Source organism: Excalfactoria chinensis, chromosome Z (assembly GCF_039878825.1).
Source record: "Excalfactoria chinensis isolate bCotChi1 chromosome Z, bCotChi1.hap2, whole genome shotgun sequence".
Taxonomy (NCBI): domain Eukaryota; kingdom Metazoa; phylum Chordata; class Aves; order Galliformes; family Phasianidae; genus Excalfactoria; species Excalfactoria chinensis.
The window spans coordinates 6,095,379-6,112,377 of NC_092857.1; the positions used below are offsets into that span (position 1 = coordinate 6,095,379).

A 16,999-nucleotide genomic window follows, 5' to 3' on the forward strand; every position below is an offset into this window, starting at 1 on the left:
ATATCACCGTGAAAAATTCTCTACACTTTGTATTTACACCTTCAAGGCCTGTAGCTGGTTATCATCTCTCCTCCTGAGTAATCATTTAGCCAAGCTATATGTACTTAGTTCTCCTAATCTTTCCTCATAAGTCAATCTGCCCAACCCATTAAGAATTTTTATTACTCATCTCTGATTTTCTTCTTTCTCTCTCTCTCTCTCTCTCTTTTTTTTTTCTTTCCCCCTTCCATGTCCTTCTCAACACTTCCAGGTAATTGTAGCTGGCAGGATAACTTTAGATGTGAGTTTTATATTGACACCAAAGGAAGGAGATATCTTTGATCTGGAAATGGCATACACAAAGAAAAGGAGGCAGAACAATTCACAAAATGTTGCCCACCATCACCTGAAAGTGACATTACTGCCTTTCAGCTTCATGCCTAGCCACTGTGGCTATTCACTAGCTGTATTTAAAGAGCTGAGTCATATAAGATGTTAGTCATGGTTAATGCTCCTTGACAGCGGTTGAGATGACAGAGCACATTACTAAGGTACTCAGCATCCTTTGCAATTGTTTTGTAATTTAGTCTCTATTTCTCTTCATGTGTGAAATCTTTGTTGCTGTGAAATTTAAATTTTGAAATTTTTCCTTGAATTTTCTTACTAAAAAAACCATCAGATCTGCTTCTTTGCTTGATAGATCTTCTCTCCTGACAGAAGTGACATTTGTTAGACATATTCTTCATGGTGGTCCTCAGAGCTCTTACAGCTACAATGCTTGCTCAAAATAAAATAATCCATTTTTTAGAAGAAATCTTTACTTTGGAAAAGAATTTGCATACTGTATTGAGGCAATCTACTGTATGCTCTTGTTCACAAGCATTTGTCTATCAATGAAAAAAAGTTATCAGAATCTTTCTGCAGTAATGATTACTGCACAGCTTGCACCCTGTGTTTTCTGTTCAATAGGAAATCATACTTTCTTCACACTGACAAGGGCCCCTTTACACCTGTTGCACTGGAATTTTGTAAATTATACAAATCTTATAATTAATTTCACTGTTTTTCTTTGCACTATGAAGATTTTTTCCTTTTACCTCTTGTAAAAATGTGAAGCTCTACACTGAAATCCACAGGTTAGTTTTTCTTTTTATCTTCCTAACAAGGAACTAAATCCTACAATACTGGTCAGGAATGTGTACCTAGATGCACGGGAAAATAGAGTTTCTAGTTTCCTTTCTTGAAAGAATCTCCCAGGACCATTCATGTCCACAAGTCTACAAAAGACACCTTCCAGATTTTGGAAGAGCTGACTGATCAGCTGACTGATGTGTTCATAGCTCTGAATTGTGTCATGGAAGATTTTGGTTAAAGGATGACCTTTACTACTGATTATTTGTGCAGCTTTGACAAGTAGATAAATCTTCTAACCTTTGTGTTTCTTGTCTTTTTGCCAAAATAATTTTGACTGTCTCTTAAAGAGAAACTGTACAACACAGTGATGGCTCAACTTAGATTGAGGGGTTTTGCCCAAAGACATGCAGAGCCCTTTGTTCTTGGAATCTCTTTCTTGCTTTGTGCTGTAACAGAGATAAGCACTTGGGGAAGTCAGTGCACTCTTTCTCCTGTCATTCTCCCACAACACCATGTTTTCATCTTGCTTTTTGACACACAGTGTGTGATTCTTGGCCTTAAGTAGATTGAGATCATTTGTTCAAGAAGATAACTTCATCTCTGGCCTCATGCAGAAGAACTTCACCCTATTTTATAATATTACCCTGTCTCCAATTAAATGAACAATGACCAATGTGAAAGAAGTGTAAGGAGAAGGAAGTAGAAGAGACAGCATTTGTTTGTTCCCAACATCATTTAGTAGACAGAATGTATTCAAAGTCAAGACACATTGAAAACAGCACCTGGTTAGGGAAGTCTGGATGTTACTTCTTCTAGCAGCTGAAATTTGTCACTAAAAATCTCAAAAAAATAACCAGTATTGTTGAGCTTTCTCTGACTCATGTTGGAACTGGAGACTTAACAATCTCAGGATGATCCTCTTGAGGGAGGAGCTGTTGCTCAATGATTTTCATTTCTGTATTGATTGGAATCAGAAAACATTATTTCTGTGTCTGAGTTTGACCTGTCATATAGGAGTCCTAATTAAGATGTCTTAACATATACTTTCCCGAGTTCAAACTAAACAAAGCCCTTTGGAAATTAGCAGTGAGATTTCAGTGATGTCCCATTTACATCTCATGAATGCAGGGTCATGGAAAATTTGTTTATAAGTAATAGAAAGTTATTGAGATTGATTTGTAAAGGTCTTAAAGGTTTAGCTTTGAATAAGATTTTCTGGAAAAACAAACAAACAACAACAACAACAACCAAAAAAAAAAAAACAGTAGTATGCCAAACTCAGTAAAGACAGTAACTCTGGAGACAGTATTTTGCTTCTGAATTGGCTAGAAGCACTCTTTCTTGCAGCTGCTGCAGTGTCTTTTGCTTTCCACCTTTAGCTGCAAGTGTCATTTTTGGGGTGAAAATACAAGTTCTTATGTTTTTGTATGGTTTTTTGTTTTTTGTTTTGTTTTGGTTTGTTTTGTTTTTTTAAGTACAAACACATTTAGCACACACAGCAGATATTTTTTTTCCAAGAAACACCTTTGTGAAAGTAAATGAGAAATATAAATATGTAAGCAAATAAAATCCTAGCCCTATGTGGACCTAGAAGGGCAAAGGCCTAGAGAAAGTGGCAGAACAGTCAGACTTAGAGGTGGTATTTCTTTAGACTTATTTGACCAAGATTTGAGGCATTCAGGGTGAATAATGTTTAACATAATATGCAGAGATTATTTAAGAATTTTGGGATAAATTTCTCAAAAAGAAGTGGGTCCACTGAAGAAAAAGGAAAAAGTTTCTGAAGCATGTAAGTCTTTCATAAAATCCATTGAGTTATTCAAATACTGCTAACAATAGAAATAACTCAAAAGGCAGGACCCAGAACAGCAGATACAGCATCTAATTAATGCACAAATTCTAAGGAGATTTAACTCATAACTGTCTAAATGGCAGCATTTCAGCAATGGGATTAATGTATTTATAACTTTTACGGGTGAATCACAAAAACAAACAAACAAACAAAACAAAACAAATAAACTGTTAAAAGACAATTTTCACTGTAGGATGCAGGTAGGATAACTGTGAAGTTGCCTACAAAGAAATAGAGATGCTCCTTCAAGAGTATACCAGCGAAAAGGCACTGTTCTGATATGTAGATTTCAAGACCCTGGCTGCCCTGGATTAAGTTTCTCTAGGCTGTAACTAGAAACTGTTTCACAAGCCTAAGAAATTATTCATGGTGATGTTTCACTGAAACTTCCTATGATAAACTTTTTATACCTGTGTTCTCCATAAGAAAATATATTCTTGAAAAACGGGATGGAGACTACTATCTGTATTTTGTTGAGATGTTTATGTATACTATCAGTTATTCAAGCCTCTCTGCTGTCTGCTTGTATGCTGCTAAATGTAATTAAGTACTGCTCAGTCTGAGGAAAGACTCTGATTTGAATTGTGCATATCCATGTCTCATTTTGACGTATAAATGCATTTAAAGTATGCTAACATTCTATAAAGGTGGTTAACTTCTGCATTTCCAGATTTTGATTTGGTTTGTTTATTTTTAGTGTTGGTTCATAGTCTAGGGTATTATGGTTAGGCTGTGGTTGGACTTGAACTTTGAGGTCTTTTCCAACCTGGGTAATTCTATGATTCTATGATTCAGTGATTCATGGGTGTGCATTTTGTGAGGTCTGTGTACAGACCCCTATCAAATTACCTGAAGTAGGAAAATGACAACATCATAATAGTTAATGGAATATAACGTATGATTAAAAAGAGAATTAGCATTCCACACAGCAGGGCATTTCGGATGTTAATCTGCATTGCAATATAATTGACAGGGAAGCTGATATCTGGGAAGATTTTTTATTCCTATATCTGTTTCTAAACAGCTAGCATTCAGTGTTTGTGCAGCAAGAGAGAAAAAAGAAAGTTCTAGCCAAGTGAATGCTCTTTACCAGCGAAGATGTTAACTTTCATCAGAAGGTAGTTAATCACTGAGAAAAACAGAGGAAGAAATCGGATAAAACATTTCTACTTCCAAAAGTCTTTATTGATTGTGTCCCCCTCAAGAAAATTCAGCTCAATCTCTTAAACCCTCAAGTGATTAAACCTTGGGCAGTTCACTGTAGACAGAGCAAATGAGAACTGTTTTAAAACCAGACATGTAGGGCTGGGATAGAGGAAAAAGATTTCTTTTTCTCTTTGAAATCCTAGCTGGGAGACGTAATCTGAGATGTTGATTTTGAGGCAAGAGTTTTCTTAAGTGCTACAGTCTCTTTTTTTTTCAGATCTCTGACTCTTGAAGAAAGGCGCTGTTTATTTTCAGAGAATAAAGTCTCTTTGACAAAAACTCTAGGGCTTGGAAGATGGGGGACAGATCCTCAGTCCGTCACAGACTTCTTCTACACATCTAAATCTAAATAACTTAAACAAAATTAAGATGCAGAGGTAAAAAAGCATCACTAGCACAAAAGCCTGTATTGGTGCTCTTGAACTGTAATTGTAGTTCTTGATGTTGATAGTGGACTGCTAAGGATAGGCTTATCTGCCTTGGAGTCTGAGGAATTAGGCACATTAAAGGTGGTAGAGAGCAGGAGTTACACAGTAGTAGACACTGTATTTATGTATTATTATTTTTATTGCTATTATTATTGTTTGTTATTGTTCTTGTGTAACTTAACACAGTAGAATCTTGTTTACCAGTTTGGGGTCTATACAAGAGCCTAACAAATGGGAAGGCAGGTTCAGAGAATTTCTCATATTGCCCAAGAACAACATTTTAACCCATATCATGGTGATAATTGCCATGAATGGGGTCTCTCATTTTAGTTACCCTTGCAGGTATCAGATGTAGGACTGTAGTTTTCAGAAGTTATCACTTGTCAGGTAGCTGTAGTAACTGGCTGAGTGAATACAATCTTAATATTTGTGATTCAAACACTGATTTAGATTTCTTGAGTCAGCGCTCTTGAAGTCAGTCCTAAGTGTTCTAGATCGATTTAGCTGAGGTTCTTGTCTGAGCCAAAGGCTCTTTTGAGAGATGCAGTAGATAATGGATCAAATCGTGCACCTAATTTTATGCTGGTGCAATTGCACTGTTTATGTGGATTTACACCCCTGTGCTCAGAATCTGCTTTAGCTTTTGTCTTTTATCTAAAATTCTCAAAGCACCTAATTTTTTAATTTGTCCACATAATACCAAAGAGTAAACCCATGTTATGCTCAGAAAGATTAAGGACTGGTTCCTAAGCCTGCTGAAATGTCTGAGTATTTTATCAGTGGATTTGGGCTGAACTTTAATGACTTGTACAGACGTGCAGCAAATACTTGGAAGTGATTATGGTTGTAGTCCAGCACTTAGGCAATGCTTCTGGATTTAGAAATACGGAGAAATTACAGATAAGTTTTGTTTGAGGTTATGTAGTTCTAATGATATAATAAAATATCATCAAAACAGGCAAAGGAAGGGTCATAAGTCACTAAGTGCTTGATTCTTTGGCCTAAACAATTTGCCAAGATACCTGTGGCTGCCTGCCAAAGTAAAGCAAAAAAAAAAAAAAAAAAAAAGAAGGAGGGAACCTTAATGACAGTTATTAATAGATCCTAAGTATGTATCATCATCTCCATCACAGTTAATGAGGATTAATTAAAGTACAGATAATGCATATAGTTGGGGTAACATAGAGGTCAGAGGTTGCAGGTGGGTTCTGTTGCTATGAGTATGCAATGTTGAAGCTAAAAGTCTATGCCTGAGGTGGTTGTTCTGGGGGTTTACCATCAGTGCAAAAGGTTGTCCTATCCAGAGGTTTATTCCTCTTAAATGTAAGGTAAAATAAAATTCTTATTAACAGTAAACCCTATAACTACTTGTTTTAAATAGCTGAATCTGTGTTAGGTGAGCAGTGCTTCTTACTTGATCAGAATTAATCTGGTTTAAAGCAACAGAGGACCAACCAATTAACTGAAGTGATGAGTACTAAGATGTCAAGTGAAAACAGTGTGCTTTAGTTTGTCCCAGGATGAACTGAATACTGGTGGGGTAAAACAGTACTTGATTTCCAGAATTAGACTGTTGAGCTCAGAATGTGTCTCCTGATTGTTTTGCCTCCTAGGCTTGTGCAGAATCTTCAGAAGACTTACTGTGGGGCTGAAGTTGCTATGTGATCATTATCCATCTGTATTCCATGCAATTATTATTTATGCTATTGAATTCCCTGGAGGTAAAATTAAGCTAGAGTTTTTATTTTTATTTTTATTTTTTTCATTTCACACTCCTGTTTTTGTTTCTTCCTTCCCTTTAACAACCCTGTTTCCCAGGAGAACACTTGATACATCCTTATGGTTCCAGGAGACTGCAGTTCAATAGGTTGAGAGTTAATTGCCAGCTGGGAGTTTCCAGATGTTTATATACTTGCCCAAAAAGCTGTCCACTTCTAGGAAATGAACAGCTGGAAAGACACAATCCAAACAAAGCATCTTTCAGCTGATTGACAGATGTCTGGAAAACTTGGCATGCTGGAGAGAAATAGAATTAAAATTAGGAAAAACTAGAAGCAAGTCCATCATCATTGATAATTAGTCAATTGGATTATTTGCTCAAATTGATATATAATTCTGAAATACTATTCTTGTTCATTTATTATCACCATACAAGTAGATGACAGAAATAATTCATAGCTTTCACCCTATCTTTCCCTAAAAGTTGTATTCAGAAATGTTCATAATACTAGGCAGTTTCTCAGGGCTGGATGGTGCAAAGATCTGTAATAGAATTCAAAGCCTGTCACTGAGAAATCAGATTCACATCCAGCCCTAGAAGCTGATGGCAAATGACCTGTTAAGTGCAGTTACTTAAGAGTTCTCGGTTTTCCTTTCCTTTCCTTTCCTTTCCTTTCCTTTCCTTTCCTTTCCTTTCCTTTCCTTTCCTTTCCTTTCCTTTCCTTTCCTTTCCTTTCCTTTCCTTTCCTTTCCTTTCCTTTCCTTTCCTTTCCTTTCCTTTCCTTTCCTTTCCTTCCCTTCCCTTCCCTTCCCTTCCCTTCCCTTCCCTTCCCTTCCCTTCCCTTCCCTTCCCTTCCCTTCCCTTCCCTTCCCTTCCCTTCCCTTCCCTTCCCTTCCCTTCCCTTCCCTTCCCTTCCCTTCCCTTCCCTTCCCTTCCCTTCCCTTCCCTTCCCTTCCCTTCCCTTCCCTTCCCTTCCCTTCCCTTCCCTTCCCTTCCCTTCCCTTCCCTTCCCTTCCCTTCCCTTCCCTTCCCTTCCCTTCCCTTCCCTTCCCTTCCCTTCCCTTCCCTTCCCTTCCCTTCCCTTCCCTTCCCTTCCCTTCCCTTCCCTTCCCTTCCCTTCCCTTCCCTTTCCTTTCCTTTCCTTCCCTTTCCCCTTTCCCCTTTCCCCTTTCCTCTTTCCTCTTTCCTTTTTCTTTTCCTCTCCTCTCCTCTCCTCTCCTCTCCTCTCCTCTCCTCTCCTCTCCTCTCCTCTCCTCTCCTCTCCTCTCCTCTCCTCTCCTCTCCTCTCCTCTCCTCTCCTCTCCTCTCCTCTCCTCTCCTCTCCTCTCCTCTCCTCTCCTCTCCTCTCCTCTCCTCTCCTCTCCTCTCCTCTCCTCTCCTCTCCTCTCCTCTCCTCTCCTCTCCTCTCCTCTCCTCTCCTCTCCTCTCCTCTCCTCTCCTCTCCTCTCTTCTCCTCTCCTCTCCTCTCCTCTCCTCTCCTCTCCTCTCCTCTCCTCTCCTCTCCCTCATACTCTCCCTCATACTCTCCCCCCTCCTCTCCCTCTTCCTCTCTCTCTTCCTCTTTCTTTTCCTTTTTATTTTCTCTTTTTTCTATATGGGAATAAAAATGAAAGAATAGCTTCCACAATTTGACTTCCACTGTGAAACCCAATATAGTTGCTTCATATGGCATTGCTTCAAGGTTCAGCTGTTTAGAAGGTTGTATGTCATGGTGTTAACCTGAATGCTTAGTGCTCTATTCTTTAATCAACATTCTCTAAGGAGGAATCCTTTGGAGGAGTTGTATGTAGGTGCATTGAAAGAAGTAGCCTAGGAAAAACACCATGTAAGAGATGTGCTACAATTTGATGTGCATGAAGCATAACAATATCAAGGATAGATCAAGTATTTTGATGTTTAAACATGGAGAGTGGCAAGAAATCTTTTTGTCTTCCTAAAACATGAGGAACTGAAACATGAAAATTCTTGCAGGATTGCATAAAAATTGTCAAACATGAACTAGTCATCTCAAGTTCACTTTTGAGGTCTGTTGTAAAGATTAAGCTGTATTTCACTCCAGCTGAAGGTTTCTAGGATGAGACATCTCACTATTTCTAAGCAATAGGGATTTACTTTGATTAAGTCCTAAATAAAGGACATTTTAACAAGAAAGAATGGTATAGTGTGTAATTAATGTGCATAATATTTTGTAAATAGCAAGATAAGCATATTTCCATAAAATATCTTTTTACCCCAGAAGATTGGTGTGGATTTTTTATTTTGTTGGTTTTTTTTTTTTTTTTTTTTTTTTTTTCCTGGGGGCAGAGGTTGTTATTGTTTTTTGTTTGTTTGTTTGTTTGTTTTTCTTTTGTCTGATCATATTAAAACCTTTTACAGGATTTTTTTCATAGAATCATAGAACAACTTGTGTAGGAAGGAACTTCAATGACCATCAAGTTCCAACCTCCTGCTGCAGTTTGCCAGACACCAGACAAAGTTGTGCAGGGCCACATCCCAACTGGCCTTGAACACTTCCAGGGACAGAGCATCCACAACTTCTCTGGACAACCTGTTCCAGCACACTTCTTTCTCAGTGTCAAAGTCCTTCTGTCCTGAGTACTTTGTTTGAGAAGTCTCTGGTGTTTGTGAGTTTGATACTTCTGTCACTTGCACAGACATAATTGGAGAGGACATCTGGAGGTTGATCCCTGATGAGAACTTGGCCCCATGCACACTTTTTGCAGATCTTGAAAGGAAACCTCACCCCTTCAGAGAGAAAGCCTTCCTACTCCATCTGAATTAAAGTCACAACATTGTTAACCTGAACTGTCGACATGGCCATCACAATAAGGAAAAAAATATAGCTATCATTATGGGAGCTTTACACTGCATAGTTTATCTCTATAACAGTGCACTATGATGTGCCTAATTAGACTGTATCAGCTGCTCCACGTCTGCTACTAAAGGGAGACGTTCTTATTGTGTCTAGTCAACAGAGAGCACTCAGCCTGTGATTTAGCACTGAAATTAAATTTAAGCATAGTTTCCCATTTGATTATCAAGCTATGGGTGACTTTTAAGGATCCTTTTCAATCTATTACCTCCACTAGCTGTAAACTGTCTCTATCACATTTTCTTTCCCTTTCATGGCAAATGCAGACTGAAAAGTCATCCATTTAAAGTTAAAGGGGAATGAATCCAAATAATTCCAATTAGAGGATGGAAACTTTTGCTGTTTGTTCAGTCTCCTTCCTTGACTGTCAGTTTCTCCTTCTGAGAATATCAATTATTGAGACATAATAAATGTGATTGGCTTGAATATACTGAAAGGAACAAGACCTTCAAAAAGCAATAGGGGGTAAGAAGAAGGGGAAAAACTATTTTTTCCCATGTTAAATTGAAAAATGAATGAGTTTGTCATTTCATTTTGAGGAGAGTAGGTTGACTACCACAAAGTAATCTTTAAGAAATTTTATGAATTCTCCCTATTCCCTCATGCAGACTAATCTATTAAAATTGCTGAAAAGAAGACAAGTGAGTTGTCTTCATAAAATGCTGTCCAAGAAATTTGGATAAAACTTTGTCTGTTTTATGGACAAAATATCATAGTGGGTGTTAGAATTGAAAGGAAAGGAGTCCATAGTCTGTTGTCAACTCACATAATGCATTTTCATATGCATGGGAAGAAGATGAGTGGGTCAAGATGAGGTTTTCTTGACAGTCTATGTGTACTTGTGTTCCTCTTGGAAGATGCCTACAGTTTGGACTTGCTGCCTAGACCTTGAAAGATTTCTTAACCACACACCAGAGAGATGATGAGGTTACAGGTATTAAGTTGTAATTTCAAAGAAAATATTCTCTGCATAACAAGCACTTCTTTTGCTGCAGGAACTGGCAGGTTTTCAGAATACTGCAGTAAGAAGGGATAGTCTGATCACAGCAGATACATGCACAGCTAATAGACAATACTGCAACATTCACTGGTTATATGAGAAGACGAGAATAGATTTGAGAAGGTGTGGTAGGGTTTTTACTCTGCCATACTACGACGGGGTTTTGCCATTTGCAGTTAAGACAGCTTCCTGGAAGAAGCAAATATATGTGATACATTCAAATATCTCAGAAGTTCTGCTGATCTGCAAAGCAGTGATCTTTTACTTGTTTGGGCTTTGCTGTGATTGGCTTCTATTCATGCACACAAAGAAAATGGACGCTTGCAGGAGTATCTTCAGGGAGGTGACTTTCTGGTGTGAATACAAACTGGAAGACCCCCTCTGGATTCAAGTCAGGCTAAACAATAGTCATAGTTCTCTGCAGTAGGAAGTCCTTAGTCCTTTTATACCTCTTACCTGACGCACTTGTCCCCAGTGCTGACACTGGAGCTGGAGAAGGATCTCATAAACCACCTTGTAATTTGTGTGTTCTGAGGATCCCAGATCCTGCACATCTCTTTGTATCTGATAATTACGTAGTCAAACAGAAATGAACACTTATATCTTTGCTGTTGCTCACTTTTTGCAAGGGCCGAGTGGAAGTGATGACTGCTTAGTTTCTAGATTCTTTACTACTAACTTACTAGAGAGAGATTTAATGGTTAATGTACTGAAATGGGTGACAATAGGAAAGAGGTTTATTCCACAACTCATTTTTAAGCAAATATTTTCCAAAACACTACTATTACTGAGGTGGTTTCTTTGCTGTTATTGTTTACAGGCTGTGCCTTCCTAACATACTGCGAAAGGGAGTCTGCTCTAAAGGCCCAGAGTGCACTGCATGAACAGAAGACACTGCCAGGGGTGAGTTCAGATTGATTTTCTTTTTAATCTGTTTTTGTTTTTATTTATTTATATTTTAAATACATCTATTTTTATTTTTTTTTTCTAAAAATCTAAAATTGATTACATATGGAGTTCCCATCTTGAGTTTGGAAGCATAATGTCTCTGGTTGCTTAAATGGCTTACTATTTGCATAGTGCTAATAAAATCAAGATATCACCAACCCAACCAAAGTATATCCATGCACAAAAAGAACAGGCTTTTCCTGGCTCCTGGCAGGAGCAAAGTAATAATTAACTTGTTGTGGATTGGATTCTACCAGACTTACTCAGGTGAGGAAAAGCTTTAAGCTTATGTCTGTTACACTGAAGTATTAGAACTGCTCACAACGTGTTAACTCTTACTGTTTTTCTTCTCTGAAGCATGGCGTGGTAGTGAGAAATCAAGAAACAGATCACATTATTGAGTTATCACAGAAAGAAAACATATTCTTGATGACAAAGTGGTTTGACTCAGTTGCTTTAGTATTCAAACAGCTGTAGCAGATTGGAAAGGCGGTGAGACAAGAGAAAGAGAGAGAGAGGAGATGAACACAAGATAATGAGGAAAATTATTCACATGAGCAAGATCTAAGGTTCAGACAACACAACCAGAGATAAAAATAGAATCAGCGTTACGTGGGGAAGACCTGCTCTGCTGGGAGGGGTTTCCAGAATAGCAGTAACCAAGAGAAGGGAGAGGGAGAGATTATTTAAATTCAGATGTTGTATCCAGATAGGAAGCAGCTGAGTTCAGGATTCCTGTATTCTGCAAACCAGAACAAGTCTGGTTTGATCCTAAAGTTGGTGATCAAGTAGCTAAGACTGAGATCTTGAGGGTCTCAGTTTCTGCCTGAATCAAGGGGAAACTCATCCAAAGTTTTGCTTTATTACTTGGTGTTCAATGAGTCCCGTTTACCCGTAAGCCACCACTTCAAAAAACTTAAGATAAACCAGTTGCTCTGTTTCTGAAGAAAGTGTTGCTTCTGGTCTGCTTGTTTCCATCATCCTGGGTCTATTTACCTATCTCTTTGCCACCTTGCCATTGCAGAGATGCCCACACACTTGTTCATCTATGTCTATCTTTGCTTTGAAGGCCATACCTTATGTAAATACATACATACTTCATTTCCTAAAAATACATTTCTGTCAGCTGACAACTCCCTCAGATTTTTTTTTTTTTTTTATTTTTTTTCTAGAAACCTGTTAGCCACAGATTGAAAGTTAACATTGGATGTTAATGTGTAGATTTATTCTTATTTTTAATGTTGGTGTTTGTCACAAATATACTTCTTTGTGTGTTTATATTTCTGAATCCTGGCTTGCATTTTAAGGATTCCAAATCACAAAACTCCTATACTAAAAACTGTTGCTTTGGACAGTGACAAAATTCCACAAGTTGAACTAGGATAAAGATGTACAAAATAACAGATTATATTGTTTGATTCTATAATACAGATAAAACATTTGTTCATTGGTTTATGTCTTTTCTATGCCATACAGACAATACTGACCATGCTGATTTCAGAATGCTTTTTTTTATTTGTTTTTGTACTTTGAAGTGACTCATATGTATCTGATTAAACTGAGAACAGTGAACCCTCTGAAATTGCAGCCTGGATTTTGACTGTCTTGAGCACTGTCTTCTTCTGTCCCTTTCACTTCTTGTTCTGCTTGCCTCAGGATAAACCTTGCTTTTCACCAGCAAACCCTCTGCATACAGTCTTCTGCCAAATTTCTGAACTCATCCTCTGAATGATGTCACTGTAGTTTATTTAAGGAAACCAGCCTTGTCTCTTGATAAACTATTATGCCTGGATACAGTTTTATGATTCCTATGTGAGTAGCTAAGAATTATTTATGACTTACCTGACTGTGCTGGATAACATCCACCAACAATATCAAGAATAGTTCATCATAATAAAATAAAAAGCATTCATAAAGGTCAAGGGTCTAAGTCTTCTTTCACATGAGTTCAAAAGTGACACATGTAACACCTTATCTTGACCCTCTAGTGTCTGACACAGACACCACTACTGAGAAAGTATCAAAAATAATTAACAAGCCTGATGTGGTGGGGGGGAAAAAGTACTACTATGATCAGTTAAATCAGAATGCTTCTTTCACCTCCATCAGTAAACTCTATATTCATCTTCTCCTACAACATTTCTCTTTGTGTTCCTTGTATTCTAAAATAGAGAACTGAGTCATTTTTAATAATATGCACATAAATGCTAATGTATGGAAATGGTGAAGCATTAGGAATTTGTGTCCAGATTCAGACGCCTTGCCTGTTAGCTATGTGTCACTGTGTTTTTAGTGGAGTGGCTACACGCACATATTTTACAGTAATTACTTTCTGGATGTGCTTTGTAAGATGACAGAAATATGTATCACATATTTTTATGTTATATGTGGGACATAAAGTCATCTTGTGGAATAATCAAAAGACTTCCAGGCAGGTATGTGTTTATTAATAAAGTCTTTATGGCACTTTGTTTTTGTGCAAGAAGGAATCATGAAGTAAGTAGAGTGGAATGTAAAACATAAAATTATTAGTTGAATCTTCGTCCTCTAAATGAATTATTCTCTTTTGGACAGTTTGAAATTATCACCTAAAATTGAAGGTTAATGTAGGAGTGTGTGTGTGTGTGTGTAAAGAGCACTTTTGTGGGCATCGGACATCTCAAATTAAAGCATTTACTTGTGATTGTTTATTTTACATATAATAGAGTAGCTGGATGATGAAGTATATTAGTTCTTTAATAATTTATAGAAATGCTTTGATGTTGCAGTAATTACATTAAAGGTCACATATCAAAGGTAATTTGGTTGAGCAGCTGTGATGGTTTCTCAGAAGCAATCAATATTGCTGTCCGTGGTGCTGATTTCACCAAGGGGACTGCCAGATTAAAGGAGGCTTATTACCAGCCAGACAGGCACGAGGGAAATCAAGAACAGATTGGAGAGATGCACAATTCTCTTTCCCCACCTATAATTAACACTGTTCACCATAATCTGTGCTAATCCTTCATAGTGGGAAACCACATTTATTTCCAACATCATAAAAAGCAAATTAGGCAAGGAAGAGTAATTTGGTAGGGAGGAAAGGAGAAAGGGAAAGTAAAAGTTGATTCACCCATGGGATTTCTGATGCTGATATATCTCTCCTTGACAAAATTCAGCATTAGAAACACAGTCTTTGGTTTTGGGGAAAGCACGGTTTGGAGGTGGGGAAGTGATCTAGACAACAACAGTGAAAGGATGTGAAAAATTTCTGCCAGCAAATTTTGAATAATATTGTCTATTTGTCCCACAAACCTACACAGGAAATGAAATCAGGAAAATAAAATTACGTTTTAAGCATAGTCATTTTGATTACAAATTATCATGAAGGCAACTTTTTCTCTCCCCCCCCCCCCTTTTCTTTTTTTTTTTTCTTTCTGAAGCGAATGGCAGAGGATAATGCTGAGAAATGTAATTACACTATCAAGATCTACTTTTATTTATGGCACAAATAAACTGAGCTCATATTTGATAAGCACAGCAGCATTGCTCCATTGTGGCTCTCAGGCACTGCCAGTGAAAAGTCCATGTATACTTGGTTGGAGGCACTGCCTTTTTGCATAATGTTAAAACCTTCCTGTAATACTTGCAGAAAATAACTATGAAATTAAGTAGCTAAGAAAATGTTAACCTCAGCAATTCATAGGGCTTACTTAGGTTGTGAAACAGACCTGGTATTCATAGTGCAGCTATTCCTCCTGAAAAGGAAAATGGTACTACCTAAGGGTTTAATAAATTTCTCAGTCCATAACAATATTAGATTTCTTATGAATGGTACTGGCATTCTAACTTTTCCAACATCTTGATAAAAATGCATTCTGCCTTATTCACCATCACTTCTCTTAAACAAATAAATAAATATGCATCTTTAATATTAGAAGACAGGTGGGCACATAAGACACTTATTAAACCAAGTTAAAAATAATAAATAAGCACATGGGGAAAAAAAAAAAAAAAAAAAAAAAAAAAAAAAAAAAAAAAAAAAAAAAGAGAGAGAAAGAGAGAGAGAGAGAGAGAGAGAGAAAGTCTGAAATACAAGTTGTGTGTTCAGGTTCCGGAAAGACCACTGAGAATCAGAAGTGGAGGGAGGAGGTCTTGCAAATCTAGCTTCTCTTAAATGTCTGTAATGAGGCTTAAATTAGACATGAGTGTCATGTGGACTTCATAAGTCTTGCCCATTTAGCATGAATTTCACTTTTCAAGCATAACTTTCTATAATTTTAGTCTATACTTGTTTCTTGTTTTTTGGTTTTGGTTTTTGGATTTGTTTTTTGTTTTTGTTCCCCCCCCCCCCCCCCCCCCCCCCCCAAAACAAAAACAAAAACAAAAACTTATTAGAAAACCATTAAGCCACATATCACTCTGCATACTGTGTTATGCCAGAAATTGCTATTATGTTCCTGGATCTTCCCATTTCAAAAGTTTTATCTACCAATGTAAATTGCAATTTGGTCAGCAGCGGCAGGCTGGATGGGTTCCATTGATTAAAGTAGCCTGCTGAATGCACAGTCTGCTCACCATGCCCTTTAGATTTTGAAAGAAAACACATTTAATTGTTCCCCTGGGAGAAACATGTCTGTTTTCTGAAGTTAAAAATGAAGATGAAAAGGAATAAAAACAGATTTGAGGTAAGAGTCTTGTGAAAAACAGCTCTGTAGAAATTCTCTAGCACTCTAAAATTTGTGGGTGTCAATGTCATGGTTAAAAAGATATATTTTCTTTTTCTCTCTTCCTTCTTCTGACTGACCAGACAGTAAAAGGATTTTTGGATTTTGCTTTGGAAAGAGGAGGGAATGAGAGAGAGAGGAAACCATATGCACTTTCCATTTACTAAAAACTCCTATAGTTTGACAGTGCTGTTCTGTTCACCAGATGAGATGAAACACCTGGGTCCTATCTGCTTGGTAAACATTAAAGTTCCATTTCACTAGTTAAAGATTGGCTTCTGTATCACTACACAGCAGCCTCCAGAATACAAAGTAAACTCTCTCTCTCTGCCACCCAGTCCAAAGAGTGCAGTAGGAAAAGGACACAGTGCAAGCATTGTAACAGAACTAGTGTGTTGGATGCATACTCTTATCTCTGCTAAGGCTGGTTTATTCATCACAGTTGTGGTGGCTGACCAAGCTTATCTTGAGATATGCAAAATGAGAACCAGGCTTCTCAATTGTTTGCAACTTGGTGACTCGTGAAAAATGGCATGCAAAAATAAGTGCAGAAGGTAGTATTGTATTATCCTTCTATTTATTTGACACCTTTAGGCTCTCAAAGGATGATTTTCAAGTTATTCAACAAAAGCTTTTGCTGGACCTTCATTTGCTTTGTGTTATTCAGTGACAACTTTTTTTTCTCTGACATGTCTGCCATAGGAGGATCAATCTAATTTTATGTACAACTGTAAAGATGAATGATAAGTAGAAAGGATTCAGGCAAGTACAAGCTGAATAAATTATAAAGGGCAAATGATGACAGGACTGGGGGTCCCAAGAGGCAGTGATATGATAACAGAAACTAAAGACGAATTTATGATGGATGTAGTTAGCATGTACTGAGGCTGTTAATTCTTCAGGGTAGTTTTACAACTTCTTGTGATTGGAGCAATCAAAGTATTTCATTTTAAAGAGATGCTGTATATTTTCACTCGTCTGTTCTGCATATTTGTATGTATGTCCTCATTTATATGCGTAGCAGTAAACTCCCATAGGCTAGTCAAGCTTACCTTCCATCAAAGGGCTGCTATTCTCCAAGCCATCGTGCCACCGTTTATGCATAAATAAATAGAGAATGTGTAACGATTTGAGGGCAAACCTGGATCTCAGTT

At 37.5% G+C, this 16,999-nt stretch overlaps 1 protein-coding gene across 14 annotated transcripts in view; it reads left to right on the forward strand.

Annotated features, from left to right (window-relative positions):
- Window positions 1-16,999, forward strand: part of CELF4 (CUGBP Elav-like family member 4) — a 716,695-nt gene that overhangs the window by 87,291 nt on the left and 612,405 nt on the right. For all 14 annotated transcript variants that reach the window (XR_011905957.1, XR_011905956.1, XM_072358990.1 and 11 more), the window contains exon 2: window positions 11,012-11,094. Coding sequence is in view for 12 of the 14 variants with exons in the window: in XM_072358990.1 (XP_072215091.1) it covers window positions 11,012-11,094 (83 nt within the window). In the remaining 2 variants the exon portion in view is untranslated. The remainder of the gene's footprint in view (window positions 1-11,011; window positions 11,095-16,999) is intronic.